We start from the raw sequence: 16,001 nt of genomic DNA, 5'->3' as shown, positions 1-16,001 counted from the left end.
ACTGATAATGACATTCCATCATTTCAATTAAGATGAGAATCTGCTATAGTTTGGCTCGTGTGCTCTGCATTTTCCATCAGATACCCTTTCGACTTGGTTTATATGGCATTATTTTGTGTATTTTTTTTGTATTTTTATAGATAAACATGTCCAGTACTTTCTGACTAACCTTTAGGGTCTTGCACAATTATTTAACAGATTAATTATTTTCTTAAGAGTGTCGTTTTTTTTTTTTTTTGGCGCAATTTTTAGTCTCGTGCCACTATAGCACAGTGAGCCAAATGTCAGTGATCTAAGAAAAGTTATTTTTTTCCATTTGTAAATCTATAGTAAAATTATGTGTTGTCATGGTTTATTGACAACTGGCGACTGCAACTGGCGCAAGCATCGTGCTGTTGTTATGGTTACTCCCGCTAGCAAACACTATGTGCTATCTACTAAAAAATATGGTAACAAGGTTTTAAGGCTTGACTTCTTTAATGACATTTACCTGATCAATTGTAAAATCTGCTAAATTATTTAGTAGATGATATGATGAATTTAATATTATTAGTGAAATGTGTTCATTTATTTTAAATAAGGCCTGTTTGTATTTGATTTTGAGTTATCTTGTACAATTAAAAGACTGTATACAGCTAGACAGCTCAAGTAGGAAAAAACTTGTAACTGCACTGGCGTTAGCAAAGCTTCTGCTCATCGAGCAAAGCATCATGCGTTATAGTGTTAGTACATGCAGTTATCCACAAACTAACCATAAGATACCACAATAGAAATAACAAACTCTTTCAAATGTCAAACATAACTGTATGTTTCCCTTCACTCAAAAACACATGAAATAGCACTTAATGTCATATTCTCTTAAAAGAAATCAGCTTGATCAGTTTCTCAATTCAAGCCTCAAAATTGCTTATAAGTTTCCTTAAAAAAACTAGGAAAACACATCTCTTGGTTTTATTAGTGAAATGTTCTCAATATTTTCTGTACAACATTGAACCAAAATTTCTTTAATAAAATATACACACTATTTTTAATTATCACCTTATTTTTTAAATGAAAATTACAAGACCCATGATTCATTTTTTACAGTGTACTGTAGGGAAATCACTTTTGGTGAGACCCTAGAAGAAAGATGAACCTTACAACCCTAGAAGAAAACCTCAAGTCTGGTCTATACATTTACGATGATCGCAGCAACTCATTTATGCAACCATTTTCACAGGACATCCTAAGTTTTTAGACATTATAGCATAAAGAACATTCATTGCTTGTTCTCACAACTTTAACCACACTGCTTCCCGTTGTGCAACAGAGCCTGCGGCGCCATAGTGCCCTTCCATTTAGAACAGCCATATGTTTCTTCCCTATAATCTCAACTCATAAGCCGAACTCTCTGTGTACACAATGATTTTGCAGGAATGTAGAGTTTCCTCAGGCCCGCCAAAGTCATCGTCACAGCACACCCAACTCCTAGCACACACATGTTGGATCATGTAATCAGTCCTTTTTCTCTTTCCTTCTCTGGCAGCACACAGCGTGTGTGATCTCATTCAGAGAATATCCCTAAAGTACAACCTTGGCCTCCACTGAAAGAACTATGGTGCTTAAAGGGATAGTTCACCCAAAAATGTAAATTCTGTCATCATTTACTCACCCTTATGTTGTTCCAAACATGTATGACTTTCTTGGATAATTTGAAGAATGTTTCAACTGCTTTTGTCCATAGAAGGAAAGAGAGGGGGGAAACGTGACATTCTTCAAAATATCTTCTTGTGTTCTGCAGAAGAAAGAAAGCCAAACAGATTCGGAATGACATGAGAGGGAATAAATTATGACATAATTTTCATTGTTGAGTGAACTATCCCTTTAAAATCATAAGCGCTTCAAGTGTGTTTCATTGATTTATGTATTTCAGAGAATACACGACACTTTGCACGTGTGCTTTGTCATATAACACACCCTGAGCGCTTGAGGTAAATCAGTAACTCACGATGAGAAGTAATCAAACATCAGCACAATAAGACTCTGCTAGACATGTTCACGCATAGACGGTGTAAATCACACAGATAATTTATTAATCACAACACACTGTCAGCTCTTTCTGCAACAGTTTAATGCTTGAATAAACTTCTGATTCCTGAACAGTTATGAGTGCCTCCATTTTGTTTATTGGACACCGTTAAGTGTTAAGTTTATCTGTGAAAGCCGAATTTCTACATGTTGGATTGCATGCTGTACTGTCCATGTGGAATTAATGCTAAAAAATGTCTCCCATGTCTCATCTGGAAGTGAATCATTTTGAGCGGATGAATGAATCTCTTTGTTAATCCTTTATTTTGGATTATTGCCCAACAGAGATTACTGAGGCAATAGAGACTGCACTATAGCACTTTTTTTTTTATCAGTATCTGGCTCCTTTTCCTTCACTGCCTCCCTCCCCTTTCCTGACCTGCCCTGTCATCACAGTCGAGCTGACAGGTGAGTCAGCGGCAACACAAATCTCCTGTGAAATTAACCCAGACCAAGAGAGCTTTGAAATTCCTCTTTGCTCCAGAGGCATGTCGACTTGAATGGTTGATCACAGTCATTTTCAGTACCATGTCACACATTTCACATGTGCTAAAACGTCTCCTTTGACAGCACTTGACTTGACACTGAAATTGACAGATAGTTTGGTCTTTTCCTGCCTCCTCCATGTCTCCCTGCTTTGTCACTCCATGTCTTTGTCACTCAAGACTGTTAGTTTAGTGATTACTGAATGCGGACACTGGAATGTCATGGATTGATAATGGACACTTCGTCTCACAGGGTGTGTACGGCTAAGAATCAGGCGAGGAGTTAAAGATTATCTACCTTCACTATCACGTCTTGCAAAGCTATGCATTTCTGCTAGCATCACCACATAGAACTGCAAAAATAATGACTGTATTCAAGCAAACTTCCCAAACACTCCCCTGTCTCTCATTGGTCAGTCAAACACATAGCCCCGCCTCAAACTCACACCATTGGTTCAGTGGGTGTTGCTATGTCAGGCTGTTCGGAATGTTTTGATAGGGCCACAGATTTAGATTGTTTGCATTTTTCAGAGGAATCAACCTACATTTTTTTGTACTTATACAGTGGATTGTTGGTTGGATAAACATTTTACCACAGATAAACTGACACATTTAAGCTTTAAAGTTCAGGTTAAACTTAACTGAAGTTTCTCTCTGACTAAGATACTTGCTGCGTCCCAATTCGCATACTATCCGTCCTAAATAGTATTCGAAAATAGAATTAGTATGTCCCAAATCATAGTATGTTTAAAAAAGTATGCCAACGATTCCCAGATGGTCTACTACTTCCGGTTAGAATTCGAAGTGCAGATCGATGCGTATGCCAAAGATTCCCGGATGGTCTACTACTTCCGGTTAGAATTCGAAGTGCAGATTGATGCACACTCTAACGGCTAATATTGCCCACAACACATTGCGCGGTGGACGAGGATTCAATTAGAACTACAAACACGCATTAAAAGTGTTAAAAACTACAAACATGGCGGATGTACGCGACCAACGGACAGGTAGATAAACGGATCTGAGTGATAAATAATCAATGTCTAACCTGATGAAAAATTATAAATGTAATGTTATCCACGTTATATTTCATCTGCTGCAACACTGTGAACTTGTATAATGATACGTTAGGTCATTAACTTTTAAATGCATCATTATGCAAACACATGAGCAGAGTTCTCGGCATGATAGACTCCCGACTAGCAGATCAACGTACCTCTTAATTTCTCTCCAATACGGTAGGAAATCAAATTAAACGAAATGTGGATGATGTTAACCGTGATAAGATAATTGACAGGGCAGTTTAAACAGTGACAGAATGCACGTAACTAAGCAACAGAGCGTCCGTTAAAGAAGCAGCTATGTCCCAAAGCTCGCCTACTATTCTTCTACATACTCAAAAGTATGTACTTTTTCTTCATAAAAAGAGTACATACTTTTAGGGCATAGTATAAGTAGGCGAATTGGGACTCAGGGACTGTTTACTCTGTGCTAAGCCGCTCACAATTTTTTTCCTGTTCTCTCTTCATGTATCAGTTTCAATTAGAGAGCTGGTCTATCGAAGAAACAAAAGGCATGACTTTATTTTAGCTTTTTCTTCTTCTTGCTCCGTGCTTGAGGAGGCGAACGGACCCGCCACCCCCCACCCCTGGAACGCGATCACGATCAGACCAAGGGAGGGACCCCGCACCCTACATCGCAGCTAAGGATCCCTGCAGCTAAGGACGGCCCTGCTTCTTCCATATTATTTTTTATTTATTTATTTATTTATTTCGTCATTTAGCAGACGCTTTTATCCAAATATCTGTTAGACATGCTGAGATGCGAGCAGCTATCGTCGGATCATCAGGATGGAATGAGAGGTAGAGTTGAGTGTCATCAGCATAGCAGTGATATGAAAAGCCATGTTTCTGAATGACAGAACCTAGTGATGCCATGTAGACAGAGAAGAGAAGTGGTCCAAGTACTGAGCCCTGTGGCACCCCAGTATCTAGATGTTGCGACTTGGACACTTCACCTCTCCAAGATACCTTGAAGGACCTATCTGAGAGGTAAGACTCAAACCACTGGCGTGCGGTTCCTGAGATGCCATTTTCCAATAGGGTTGACATATTATACAGTTGTGGTCAAAATTTAACATATAATTTGCGGTATCTGCTAAATGTTAATTATTTTACCAAAATAAGAGGGATCATACAAAATGCATGTTATTTTTATTTAGTACTGACCTGGGGCCAGTTCTTCATACCTCGCTTAATACATCTGAGATGATTTGAAAGATGCCAGATCTTCTAATCGTGATAACTGATCTCTGGCTAATTTGGTTCTTCAAATGAATTTGCAGATTTAATTAAAATATCTGGATTAAGATGTCTAAGATTACTGCGCGTTCTCGTGTTCCCCGAAAAGGGCAGATCTATCGATACTCGAAATCACGATCAGCAATGCAGCGATTGGCTGGCGGCAAGACAGCAACGTAATGACATCATATCATTAAAAAAAGACACCTGACGAAAAACTTGACAAATTTCTGGACCTTTATAAGGAAACAGCCTTAAGGAAACAACATTTCATTTATTTTATTTTATTATTCTTTTTTTTTTTACTTGATTCCCAATTATTTATATTCACGATTTCAAGTATTTGTACAGGCTATACTTATTTCAATGTTGTAATTAGCAATTCATGTAATTTTATCTTTGAAGCAGATTTGTTATGTGACAGCATTAATTACATTTTCTTAAGGGTCAAGATCAAGTTATCTGCATCTCCTGCGCTCCATCAAGCCACTCCCATAATAGCTGTCAGCACTCAAATTAATGCACGACTCAGATGAACTGTACAGCATGTGTGTAAGACTCAAATACAATTATAAAGTTATTATTTTATCACGAATAAATCTTTCAATGAGTAAAACTGGCTGTGTCTATAGTATTATAGATTACACAACATTATAATATCATTTTAAAATTAATTTTAAAATTATTATTATTATAAATGATTGTCCCCGGATTAGTAGGGTACTCTTGTAATAGAGTAGCAGTGGCTGGGATAGATTTTAAATATCAATTCCACTTAAAAAGATGCAATCTAATCCTGTTTATATGAAATAAGCCTGCTCCCGAGCAGGTTTAAGTTTATGGACCTGTTGCTATGACAGCAAGTCCAGGATGAGCTTCGAAGAACCAAATAATCCAAGATCATGCCAAATCATCAACAATCAAAGTTAGCGACGTACGAAGAACAGGCCCCAGAATAAGATAATTCACATAAAAGACGTTTACATTAGGAGAAAATAATAGTTGAATTTAAAAAAATGACCCCATTCCAAAGTTTACATAAGCTTGATTCTTTATACTCTGTTGGACGATCCACAGCTGTTTTTTGTTTTTTTTTGTGATAGTTGTTCATGAGTCAACTGTTTGTCCTGAACAGTGAAACTACCCACTGTTCTTCAGAAAAATCCTTTGGGGTCCCACAAATTCTTTGGTTTTCCAGCATCTTTTGCGTATTTGATCCCTTTGCAACAATGACTGTATGATTTTGAGATCCATCTTTTCACACAGAGGACAACTGAAGGACTCATACGCAACTATTACAGAAGGTTCAAACGGTCACTGATGCTCCAGAAGGAAACACGATGCACAGTGTCCAATGTTTGAAACGTAATCATAATAATAGTGATTTCAAAATTAACCTCTCATTTTCCTTCAAATAGAATAACATATAATTAAAATAGACAGTATTACATAGTTCATAGGTTAGAATCTAAAAAATTAACTGGATTTATTTATGTTTCATACACAAGTAATGCAATGTTTTTAAAAGCCTTTTAGTTTAATGAAGCTTAATTTCTGCCTTCTCAGTTTAAGTAAAATCAATGCAGTCACAAAGTTATAACTAGCGGTAATAAAATGTGTGTTATATTTTTAAGATAATCCAATTAAAATAATCTGAATTTACTTGCTGATGAAGTAAATTGATTTGAAACTGACAATAATTATGTTATAAAATCAAGTGTAGCGTTAGTTCTGGCAGGTCACGTTAGTCAAGCTCGCATCAGCTGACTCTCAGCTGATCCCCATCTACCTATAGGAATACGACACCTATCTAAGCATTCATATATAAGGTCCCGCAGTAGTATCAGCAGTTTTCGCATTGCTCAATAGCTAATTACCCTCCTCCATCCCCAGCTCCTCCTCTGTCAGTCAGGATTCAGCCTTCTGATTATCCTTTGAATCAGACTAATTCTAAAATGTGTACATTAACAATATCTGCAATACATTTATGTTGGTTCTGTTCTGTTTACCCTGGGGGGGTTATCGCTGCTCTCCCTGCTCTCATCCATGCTAGGCTGCATGGATGCGCAGGGAGTTCTTGCCCAGAACAGAACCATACCGCCAATCCAAACTGTATGCTAATTGTCAATCATCTTTGACGATAGTGGTCCTGACAGAAATGACAGTTATTGTGACAACCTGAATTTAAAAAAATAATTTGTTATAAAAGAATAACAAAGTGGTAGGCCACAGTGCATGTGATGCAACCTACATTTGAGCGTATGTATTTAGCAATGCTGGCCTGTTCAGTCATGTCCCAATGTGCAGGGACCCCTCATATTTACACAGCAAACAACTCAAATGATCTCACCCTTTCTTATCTATGTAGTGTGTCAATAAAAAAGAGGGCACTTTCAGCCAGTTCATAACATAATGAATCCATATTGTCAGCTTGTCAGTCACAGTCATATATGAACTCACCCTGAAGGCACTTTTTTATTTAATATATACAGTGTTACATGATATACATTGTATACCTGGTACGTTATTTCTGTCACTCAGCCTTTTACCTTCATTGTGTGAATATTTCCTATAATTTAGCCTGTGGCGTATTGCATGTCAACACCATTATGCTTTTATCTTTACTTGCTGTATTGGGTCTCACAGGGCTTGACGGCAAAAACAGTTGTAATGTTATTTTGGTTCATGAATGTAAGAAAACAACAGATAACAAACTAAATCATCATAGTATCATAGTAACAGCCTGAGTTTATACTGCAAAATTAACTCAAAGAGCAGCTGGAGGTCTAGTCTGTGGTAAACCAAAGCACTTAATGTTGCTCTGGGCTTGCTTGATTTAGTCTGAACTGGCAGCGTGCTGGAAACAATATGAGGGCACTGTTCCTCTGAATCAGCCTATATTTATCTTTTAGATTACATCTCTACATTTGCATGACTGATTTTGTTATACTGGTGACGCATGCCCCTAACAAGTGTCTGGCTGCAGGAGATACTAGTCTTTAACAGACATGCCTGTTGATGTTTTATTGGTGCCAAAACATTCAATCACAGAACTATTAGAAGGATTCCTCTGCAGGAACAGTAAACTGACTCAGCAACTCACCACATTGTTTCAGGAAAGAGTATCTGGCAGAGATTTGCCAGAAATGATAAATAAGCCTGCACCTGAATGGAAACAAATTAATGCTTTGTCACCTGTGAATCGCAATCATTGTTATGCTTGTAGGGACTAGCGCAGAGTTGGTTCATTGTCTCCTTTGCTAGCAGCACACAGGAAATTCACACATTTAATATGTGTATGTTTTTTTTTTTTCAACTTCTTGGTATCAGCAAAATCTCTGACCTGTAAGCAGTGTTGGGGAGTAACTAGTTACATGTAACGGAATTACGTAATCAAAAAGTAATCAAATGTAATCAGTTACATTACTTTAATAAAGTAATTGAAAAGTTACACTACTTATTACATTTTAAGTAGGGTAACCTATTAATCTGTAATCTGTAACCTATTACATTTCCAAAGTAACCTTCCCAACGCTGCCTGTAAGAATGTGCATTCACACGGACATAGATAGTGGTATTTCTCAGTGATAAATTTCTCAGAAGAAAACGGCAGATATTTGCAAAAACCCAATTTGGTGATTTGATGATGACTTGTTGATTCTTATATGTATTAAAACATTATGTGATCTAAGGGTTTAGTGACCTGTGTTGTGTATGATGATGGGGCCTGGTTTGGGGGGGATATGTAGATGTTTTCTATCCCCTGCTTGAAGAAGAACTGAAAACATCTTGAACATTTTTATTTGCTTATTTATTGTTTTTGCATTTCTGTTTTAAGAATAATAGTTCATGGCAGTACCATGTTTTGTTCTTGTTTCAGTATCCGAATGAGTAGGCTTGACATCTCATTTCCTCTCTGTAAATCAAAAAGCAAACAACAGAAATAACCTTCTGTTCTTTTTTTTCTGAATAAAATCAGTCAGGAGTGGTACCATAATTACAATTACAGTGATGAGAATAAGCTTTATGCATTACAGTTTTGAGAATTAGGAGTTAAAAATTTACTTAATTATCATGAAAATAAAGTAAAAACAATCTTATTGGTCCTAAATTTTCATTTAGAATTTTTATAATTTTATGAAAAATCATCCGAACATATATTCTTTTGCCCACTTGGAATGCAGCTTGTTTGATCTTTGTTCTTTAAATGATCACATTTAGCAGTAGCACCACATACAGCATGACCTACATTGCTGTCCAAACCTGTGCAAACAGGGGACTTCAGTTTGGCTTTTATAGTTTGACCTTTAAAGTCATCTCTGTATCTCACTGTCATGAGATTTAAACTGTCACTTTGCAAAACTCCAAACTGAATCACTTTTCTTGTACATTTATCCGTCTCTGTGTTTGTGACCCATCTGACTTGATTTTACAAACACATGCAGCACATAATTGAGTGGGCCGAGCTTCATTGCACTGATGTCTGTTCCCAACACATCTGCTTTCCTCTGCTCCATTTCTTCTGGACACAGTGTCCTATACATCTTGCTCTATATCCTTCCTCCTATAATCAGATCATTCTGAAAAGTGTTTCTATTATGTCTTCTGTGTTGACAGGCATTGCGAGGTCCACTAGTGGCAGGCTGAGGAGGCCAGAGAGAGGAGAGGCAACAAGTCCTACTGGTACGTGTTCACATTCACACGCAGGTTTACTGTTGTTCATTGCTGCAATACACAGATCAGTGGTTAGTCATTTATAATAGTAAATATTTAAAATATTATTAACATTAATACTACTACAACTATTATTATTATTAATAACAACAACACCAATAATAATAAAAATATAATAATAAATAAAAATAATAAATAATAAAAATAATAGTAGTTTGTATTTAGTTTTATTACTATTAGGGCACATGTATGTTTTTGTAAAAGCCTTCGCTGCATCAGACATTAGGCATTATGATTGACATTGCTTGTGAACACAGCTGTTTATGGAGTGCTTGAAGATATACGTACAGTTAATAAAGGCATTTAGTTTCACATTCATAATCATGTTTCTTGCTTGCTGCCATTGGTAAAAATAAATAAAATAAATAAATAAATATTTTCAATTTTAGTTTAGTGGTAGTTTGAGAAGCCATGAGTAGCAACACTGCAGACACACAAACACACAGACAAAACAGATCTATAGATCTTAATTAATCTTTGTACATATTGTATCTTAAAAATTGATAAGTAACTAATGAAAAGCTCTGGCGTCATTGTGTATGACTGTTCAGTGTTAAATCAACAAAAATCATAGTAACAACATTTTTGTTGTTTTCAAACAAACTGTATGATAAACAGTTTTGATATTGTGTTGGATTGCCACTCGATGTCCAGTGAAATATGGACATATGGAACCAGTGGAGAACATGTCATACTGGTTCATAATAAATAGACACAAATGTGTGTGTTTTTGTAAAAAGTTTTCAAATGTGTTTGCATGTGTCATAGGGGACAGTGGTTACAGCAGCTGTCGATTTGGGTTGTTTTCTGTGTAAGATTAAATATATCTAGAGAGAGAGAGAAAAACCACAAAGATCAGCACAGTTGTTGTGCATATGTTGGTGCATTTTTGGAAGCGTTCTCTCACAGTGGACAAAGCATATGATTTCTGATGTTTACATATGTGGTTGCGTGAGCATTCACACCTTGCGTGTGTATGTGTGTGTGTGTGTGCTGTGATATCTCACCACTGGAGCATCCTCTTGTAGCGAGAAGCACCGCTTTTGCACCGTCCGCACATCTGCACATGGGGGCTGGTTGTAGATTCAGAGATCTGCTCGACAAACTTCACAAACAAAGCATGCACATAAACACGTTCACAAATGATGCACACAGGAGAAAGAAATGCTAATTAAAGCAAATATTTGTTTGTGTGCTGTCCAGGTGGTCTTACATTTTTAACCCAGTTTTACTCTTACATAAAACATGAAACCGATTTCCTCAAAGTGTGTGTGTGTGTGGTTACAAGTAGCCTATATGCTTGTGTGTTTTTTGTGTGCTCATGTGTCAGCCATCAGACAACATAAAATAGAACATTTTAGAGAAGAGGCATAAACATAACTAATACAAATTTTAAAAATATGTAATTACATTTTCAAGTTTAATTAACATTAATTTAACATTATATCCTCAATGTACAGTATATACATGTTCTATTGCATAAAATATTGAAATTCACACCGTACTGTATACTATATAAAAATATATATGATAGTTATATTTATTACTATATAATATGTATTATATGCACACACACACACAATTAGAATATGTATTTTCACATAGCAAATTTAGCCTTGGAAGAAATTCATGATGGTGAGAGTATGAGTTTCTCTGACAAACTGTTAACTCTTAAATGGCCTTTGGCATGTGGATCCATTTATGGTTTTAAGAATATGTATCGTTTGTATTGAGTTTTGGTGACTGCTGTAGCAAATGTCAACATGTTCTGTCTTTATGTTATGCCCTAAACACACATGACATGTTGTTGGTTAGAAAATACGTCCTGGTGCCTGTTAGACGACACAAAGTCTGAATGACTGCTTAAAACAAGAGATATTCAGCTAATGTGTGTGTTCAAGATGCCAGAAGTCCTTGAAACTGTATTTAAAGCACACTGTGCTAAATTCTTTGATTGCTCCAAAAACCCTGAACAATAATAATAAAGTATTTTATTTTATAATAATGATTGTTATTATATTATACCATAGAGGATTTGTGATAATGTTAAGGATTTTTCAGTATTGATTTTGTACAGGTGTTTTAACTGTATTTTAAATTACGGATTTGATGTCCAGTGAATTGAAGTGTTTCAGTGTTGGAAGAAATGTCTGTAAATGTACTGATAATTTTCTGCCAGTAGATTATCCTTTTTTTTTCTTCTAAGAATTCTTCACATCCCTGATTATTTTTTAACTGTTACTTTCAATTATTTACTAATCAAGCCTAGTAATCACTTAATCAGCATTGCTGATCTGTTAGCTCTTCTGAGTGAAACAGAGTGTGTTTTATGCTGCTAGCAAAGCCTGTTGCTACAGTAAGACTGTGACACAACCTCCCTTTGAGGTCTATGAAATGTCATGTGTTTGGGAATTTAAGGCTGTGAGTCTGGCAGTGGGTGTAGATATATGAACTCTCTCATAGAGGCAGTATTGTTCCTGTGTTAAGAGGACTGAGGAGAGAATGCTTTACAAATCACTACTTATCACTACTAGCACAAGATATCTGTCAGCTCAATATATTGGCATTTGGCGATCAATTTGATTGAATTTGCTTTGTTTTATATACATCAATATGAATATTATTGATAAATAGGTCATTTAATTCGAGTACAATATCTATATTTTTTGCCATGCATTTCTGAGTCTGGGTTGCCTGATCTGGGCCGGTGTACTTCATAAGCATTTAGGCTTGTCTCCCAGCTGTCTGCTCGCCAGACAACCCTGCAACCCCCCAGAAGAAAAGGTCAAAGGTCAGTCCCACTTCCTGAACAAAGATCATCCTGAATCCAAATGCTTTCAGACAGAGGTCTGCATTTGCTCTCATTGAGCAACACAAAGGAAAACGAAGGAATCTGCGTTGTGTGTCTTGGCCGTACTTGAAATTAGGAGCGGCAGGCAGCGTATGAAAATGTTTGTCTACAGTCTTGAGTCCGTGTTCAGATGTTTGTTTTCGATCACAGGGGTGTGGTGTCCGTCACGTCACTCTCCTCGGCCTTTTCTCTCACTAGAGACTCACTAGAGCCCTGAAGAAAATCAGAGGGCAGTCCAGGATTCCTCAAGCTGCCGAGAGGAGATATTTTGGGAAGAAACGCTCATATCACATGGCCTTGGGTTTCCATCTCACACACAATGCTGCCTCAGTGTCAGAGAACGGAGAGAGAGAGAGAGACTTCGAGACAGACGGACACAAAAAAGAGGACAATAAAAGCGCAAAAGAGCAAAGAACGCTCCATATGATCAGCACATGGGCATGCCGTAATTCTGCATCCGCTCATTATTACAGCACACGGAAGACATTAAATCAAGAAGATTGGGGTAGAGTTAAAGAGAGGAGGAGAGAGAGGGAGGGACAAGCCAAAGGAGAGCGAGGGAAAGCAAACAAGGAGGAGAAACTGCGCTGGGAGAGAAAGAGGAAGTCCAACAAAAAAGGTTGGAGGAAAGACAGGCTACATGTGGCAGAGGAGGGTGTGTGCTTAGTCATGGAGGGGGACAAAATCACAGGTAAGAGTTCGGTGCACCACCAACGGGACGACTCTCAAAGAGATTCTCCCATACTAGAGTCTATTTTCCGCTCTTTTCACTTGCTTTGTAAGATTTCGATGGCAGTGTTTTTTTGCTTTAGCTGGGATCTGTGACTTATGGAGACTTGAGTTGTTTTGTGGTTTAAATTGAATTCATTTAGCTTCTTTTATGACCTTTCCACCAGACAAAGCATTTACGCTGTACTACTTTTGTCCCTGGTGGCGTTGGTGCTGCAGAGCAGCGTGCGTTTGTAAGATTTTCCATTGACAGGGCTGGATTTTCCATAGGCTTTGACTGGAATAGAGAACCCGGTCATCAAGCTGTGACAACAGCCAGTAAATAGAGCTGTGTGTGTGGATGAAATGCTCTGTATCAGTGCTGTGGTGTGCTCTGCACTGTCAGCACACAGGCTTTTTGTAAATGTGTCAGGGACTCTGAGAGTTTCCACCAGAAAATAACGGTGCTGTGCTTCAGCTGTACAGCAAAAATAAATAAATAAATTTTAAAAAGTTAAAACAGTGTATAATAAGAGCCTTTATCCTTTTTCTGAGTTGACACACCTGGTGCCCAAGGTCACAGATCACTTCTGAGATAGTAAGCCACCATCAGTCCAGGTGGGTCTATAATGGATTTTGCAGGAACTGGAGAAGAGAAAAGCAACAAATCGGCATTATCTTATTAGTAATTGTAGATATTTCAACATTAAATGTGGTTCTAGCCTACATATATTGTATGATTGAAGAGACATCACAATGTACATTAAAAATGTATGAAATGCATCAAAATTAAACTTAATTTATGCATTTCAGCAGACAATTTTATCAGCAGTGACTTACAGGAACTAGGCCAACACAAAGCCAACAATATTCATAGTGCATAATGCCGGGTTTATTAAAAAGCTAGCCAAGGAAAAACGCTAGAACAGAAGTGAAACGCAAAGATGAGAATTTTGTGTGTGTATAAGTGCCTTTGTTTAAGGTTGTGGAGTGGTTAAAGGCACAATATGTAATTTTCGCCGCTGGAGGGCGCGTATTCAAAACAAACAAAGAAACAAAGGTGTAGTTTGATGACGCGTTTTTTGGATTTTTAATTTAAAAAAAAAAATCTTACATATTGTGCCTTTAAGTGCTTGTAGAAGAGGTGTGTCTTCAGCTGCTTTTTGAAAGTTGTTCGGCAGATCATTTGACCAGTGTCACGGGCAGGGTGTTCAAGAGATCAGGCAGGACGACGAAGATGACGAATCAGGAACCCTTCCTGGGCTGAACTGGGTATCAAGAGCCCTCCCTGGGCTGAACAGGGAAACAGGAGCCCTCCCTGGGCTTAGCTCGGGATCAGGAGCCCTCCCTGGGCTGAACTGGGGATCAGGAGCCATTCCTGGGCTAAACTGAGGATTCCGAGGTCTCTCCTCCTCGTTTTGGCACTGAATTCCCTCCATATTCTGGCCCTTATGTCCCACCATAGGATGCAGGGGGCAGAGCTCCTCTCCGCGCTCACGCCGTCCACGGCTTGCTCCCTCGTGGTGGGCACTGTCACCGGCTCTCGCACCTGGTCTGGCGGGTTGGGCTCAACATCCGAGGTGATCCTCCGCTTAGTCGCTTGGCTTCGCTCTGGCTCGCGGATCGCGACGGGCTCTCCGTCATCGGTGGGCTCAGGCGGATGCTCCGTACTGCGGGGAGATGGTGGGCTGGGCTCTGAGTCCGAAGTGGATCCGGCGAGATCATCCATGCACAATGAGGTGATTAACTAATAATGAGAACAGGAACAACCAAATAAGGACACAGAGGGAGAAACTACAATCAACAGTCCACAGGGGTATTAAACTATAAAGTACTCAAATGAATTGTTATAACTGAATCTTGTTTGGCTTTTTTGTTTTTTTTGTTTGACAGTATTCAGAAACCAAATGAAAATCTATATAATATTGTGACAAATGATTGTGACTGTATATTTTTCTGTATATTATATATACAGTGGGTATAGAAAAGAATCACCACCCTTTAAAATAATCACATTTTGTTGCTTTGCAGCCTGAAATGAAGACAGACACAGTTTTTGTATTATCTAACTGTGCAACTTATAACATCCAAGTGAAAGATATAACACCAACATGTCAGAAAAAAATCAAAAATAGAATCGAGTTGGAAAAAGGATCACCCCTTGTGTCAGTATTTTGTTGAACCACCTTTTGCTTTAATTACAGCCTTTAGTCTGTTGGGATATGTCTCTGTCTCTACTAACTTTACATATCTAGACTGTGCAATATTTGCCCACTCTTCTTTGCAGAACTGCTCAAGTTCAGTTAAATTTGATGGTGAGCATTTATGGTCTGAAGCCATTCCACAGATTTTCAGTGGGCTTTAAGTCTGGGCTCTAACTAGGCCATGCAAGGACATTCACCTTTTTCTCCTTCAACCACTGTGTGGTCAGTTTTGCTGTGTGCTTTGTGTCGTCATGTTGGAAGGTAAACCTTCTTCCCATTGACAACTTTCTTGAAGAGTGCAGGAGATTTTCCTCAAGAATTTGACTGTATTTTGCCCCATACATTTTTCCTTCTATCCTGACAAGTGCTCCAGTCCCTGCTGCAGAGAAACACCCCCAGAACAGGATCCATGCTTTACTGTAGGAATGGGGTTATTTGGATGGTGAGCTGTATTGGATTTCTGCCAGACGTATCGTTTGGTGTTGATGCCAAATAATTCAATTTTAGTCTCATCTGACCTCTGAATCTTCAAGGTGTGTTTCGGCAAAGCTCAGTCATGACTGCATGTGGCCTTTCTTGAGGAGTGACTTTTTTTCTTGCAACCCATACAAGCCACATTTGTAGAGAATTTGTGATATTGTTGTCACATGCA

The 16,001-nt window shown here is 38.1% G+C and overlaps 1 protein-coding gene across 1 annotated transcript in view; it reads left to right on the top strand.

Annotated features, from left to right (window-relative positions):
* LOC107688081 (neuronal-specific septin-3-like) overlaps nt 1-16,001 on the top strand; it is a 97,434-nt gene that overhangs the window by 481 nt on the left and 80,952 nt on the right. Inside the window, exon 2 of the mRNA XM_016485629.1 lies at nt 9,470-9,535. Within this exon, the coding sequence (XP_016341115.1) occupies nt 9,470-9,535 (66 nt within the window). The remainder of the gene's footprint in view (nt 1-9,469; nt 9,536-16,001) is intronic.

The sequence above is a fragment of the Sinocyclocheilus anshuiensis genome, unplaced genomic scaffold (assembly GCF_001515605.1).
Source record: "Sinocyclocheilus anshuiensis isolate Anshui unplaced genomic scaffold, SAMN03320099.WGS_v1.1 scaffold249, whole genome shotgun sequence".
Lineage (NCBI taxonomy): Eukaryota > Metazoa > Chordata > Actinopteri > Cypriniformes > Cyprinidae > Sinocyclocheilus > Sinocyclocheilus anshuiensis.
Note: the sequence above shows the minus strand (reverse complement) of the source record. Positions and strands in the feature narration are given on the sequence as shown.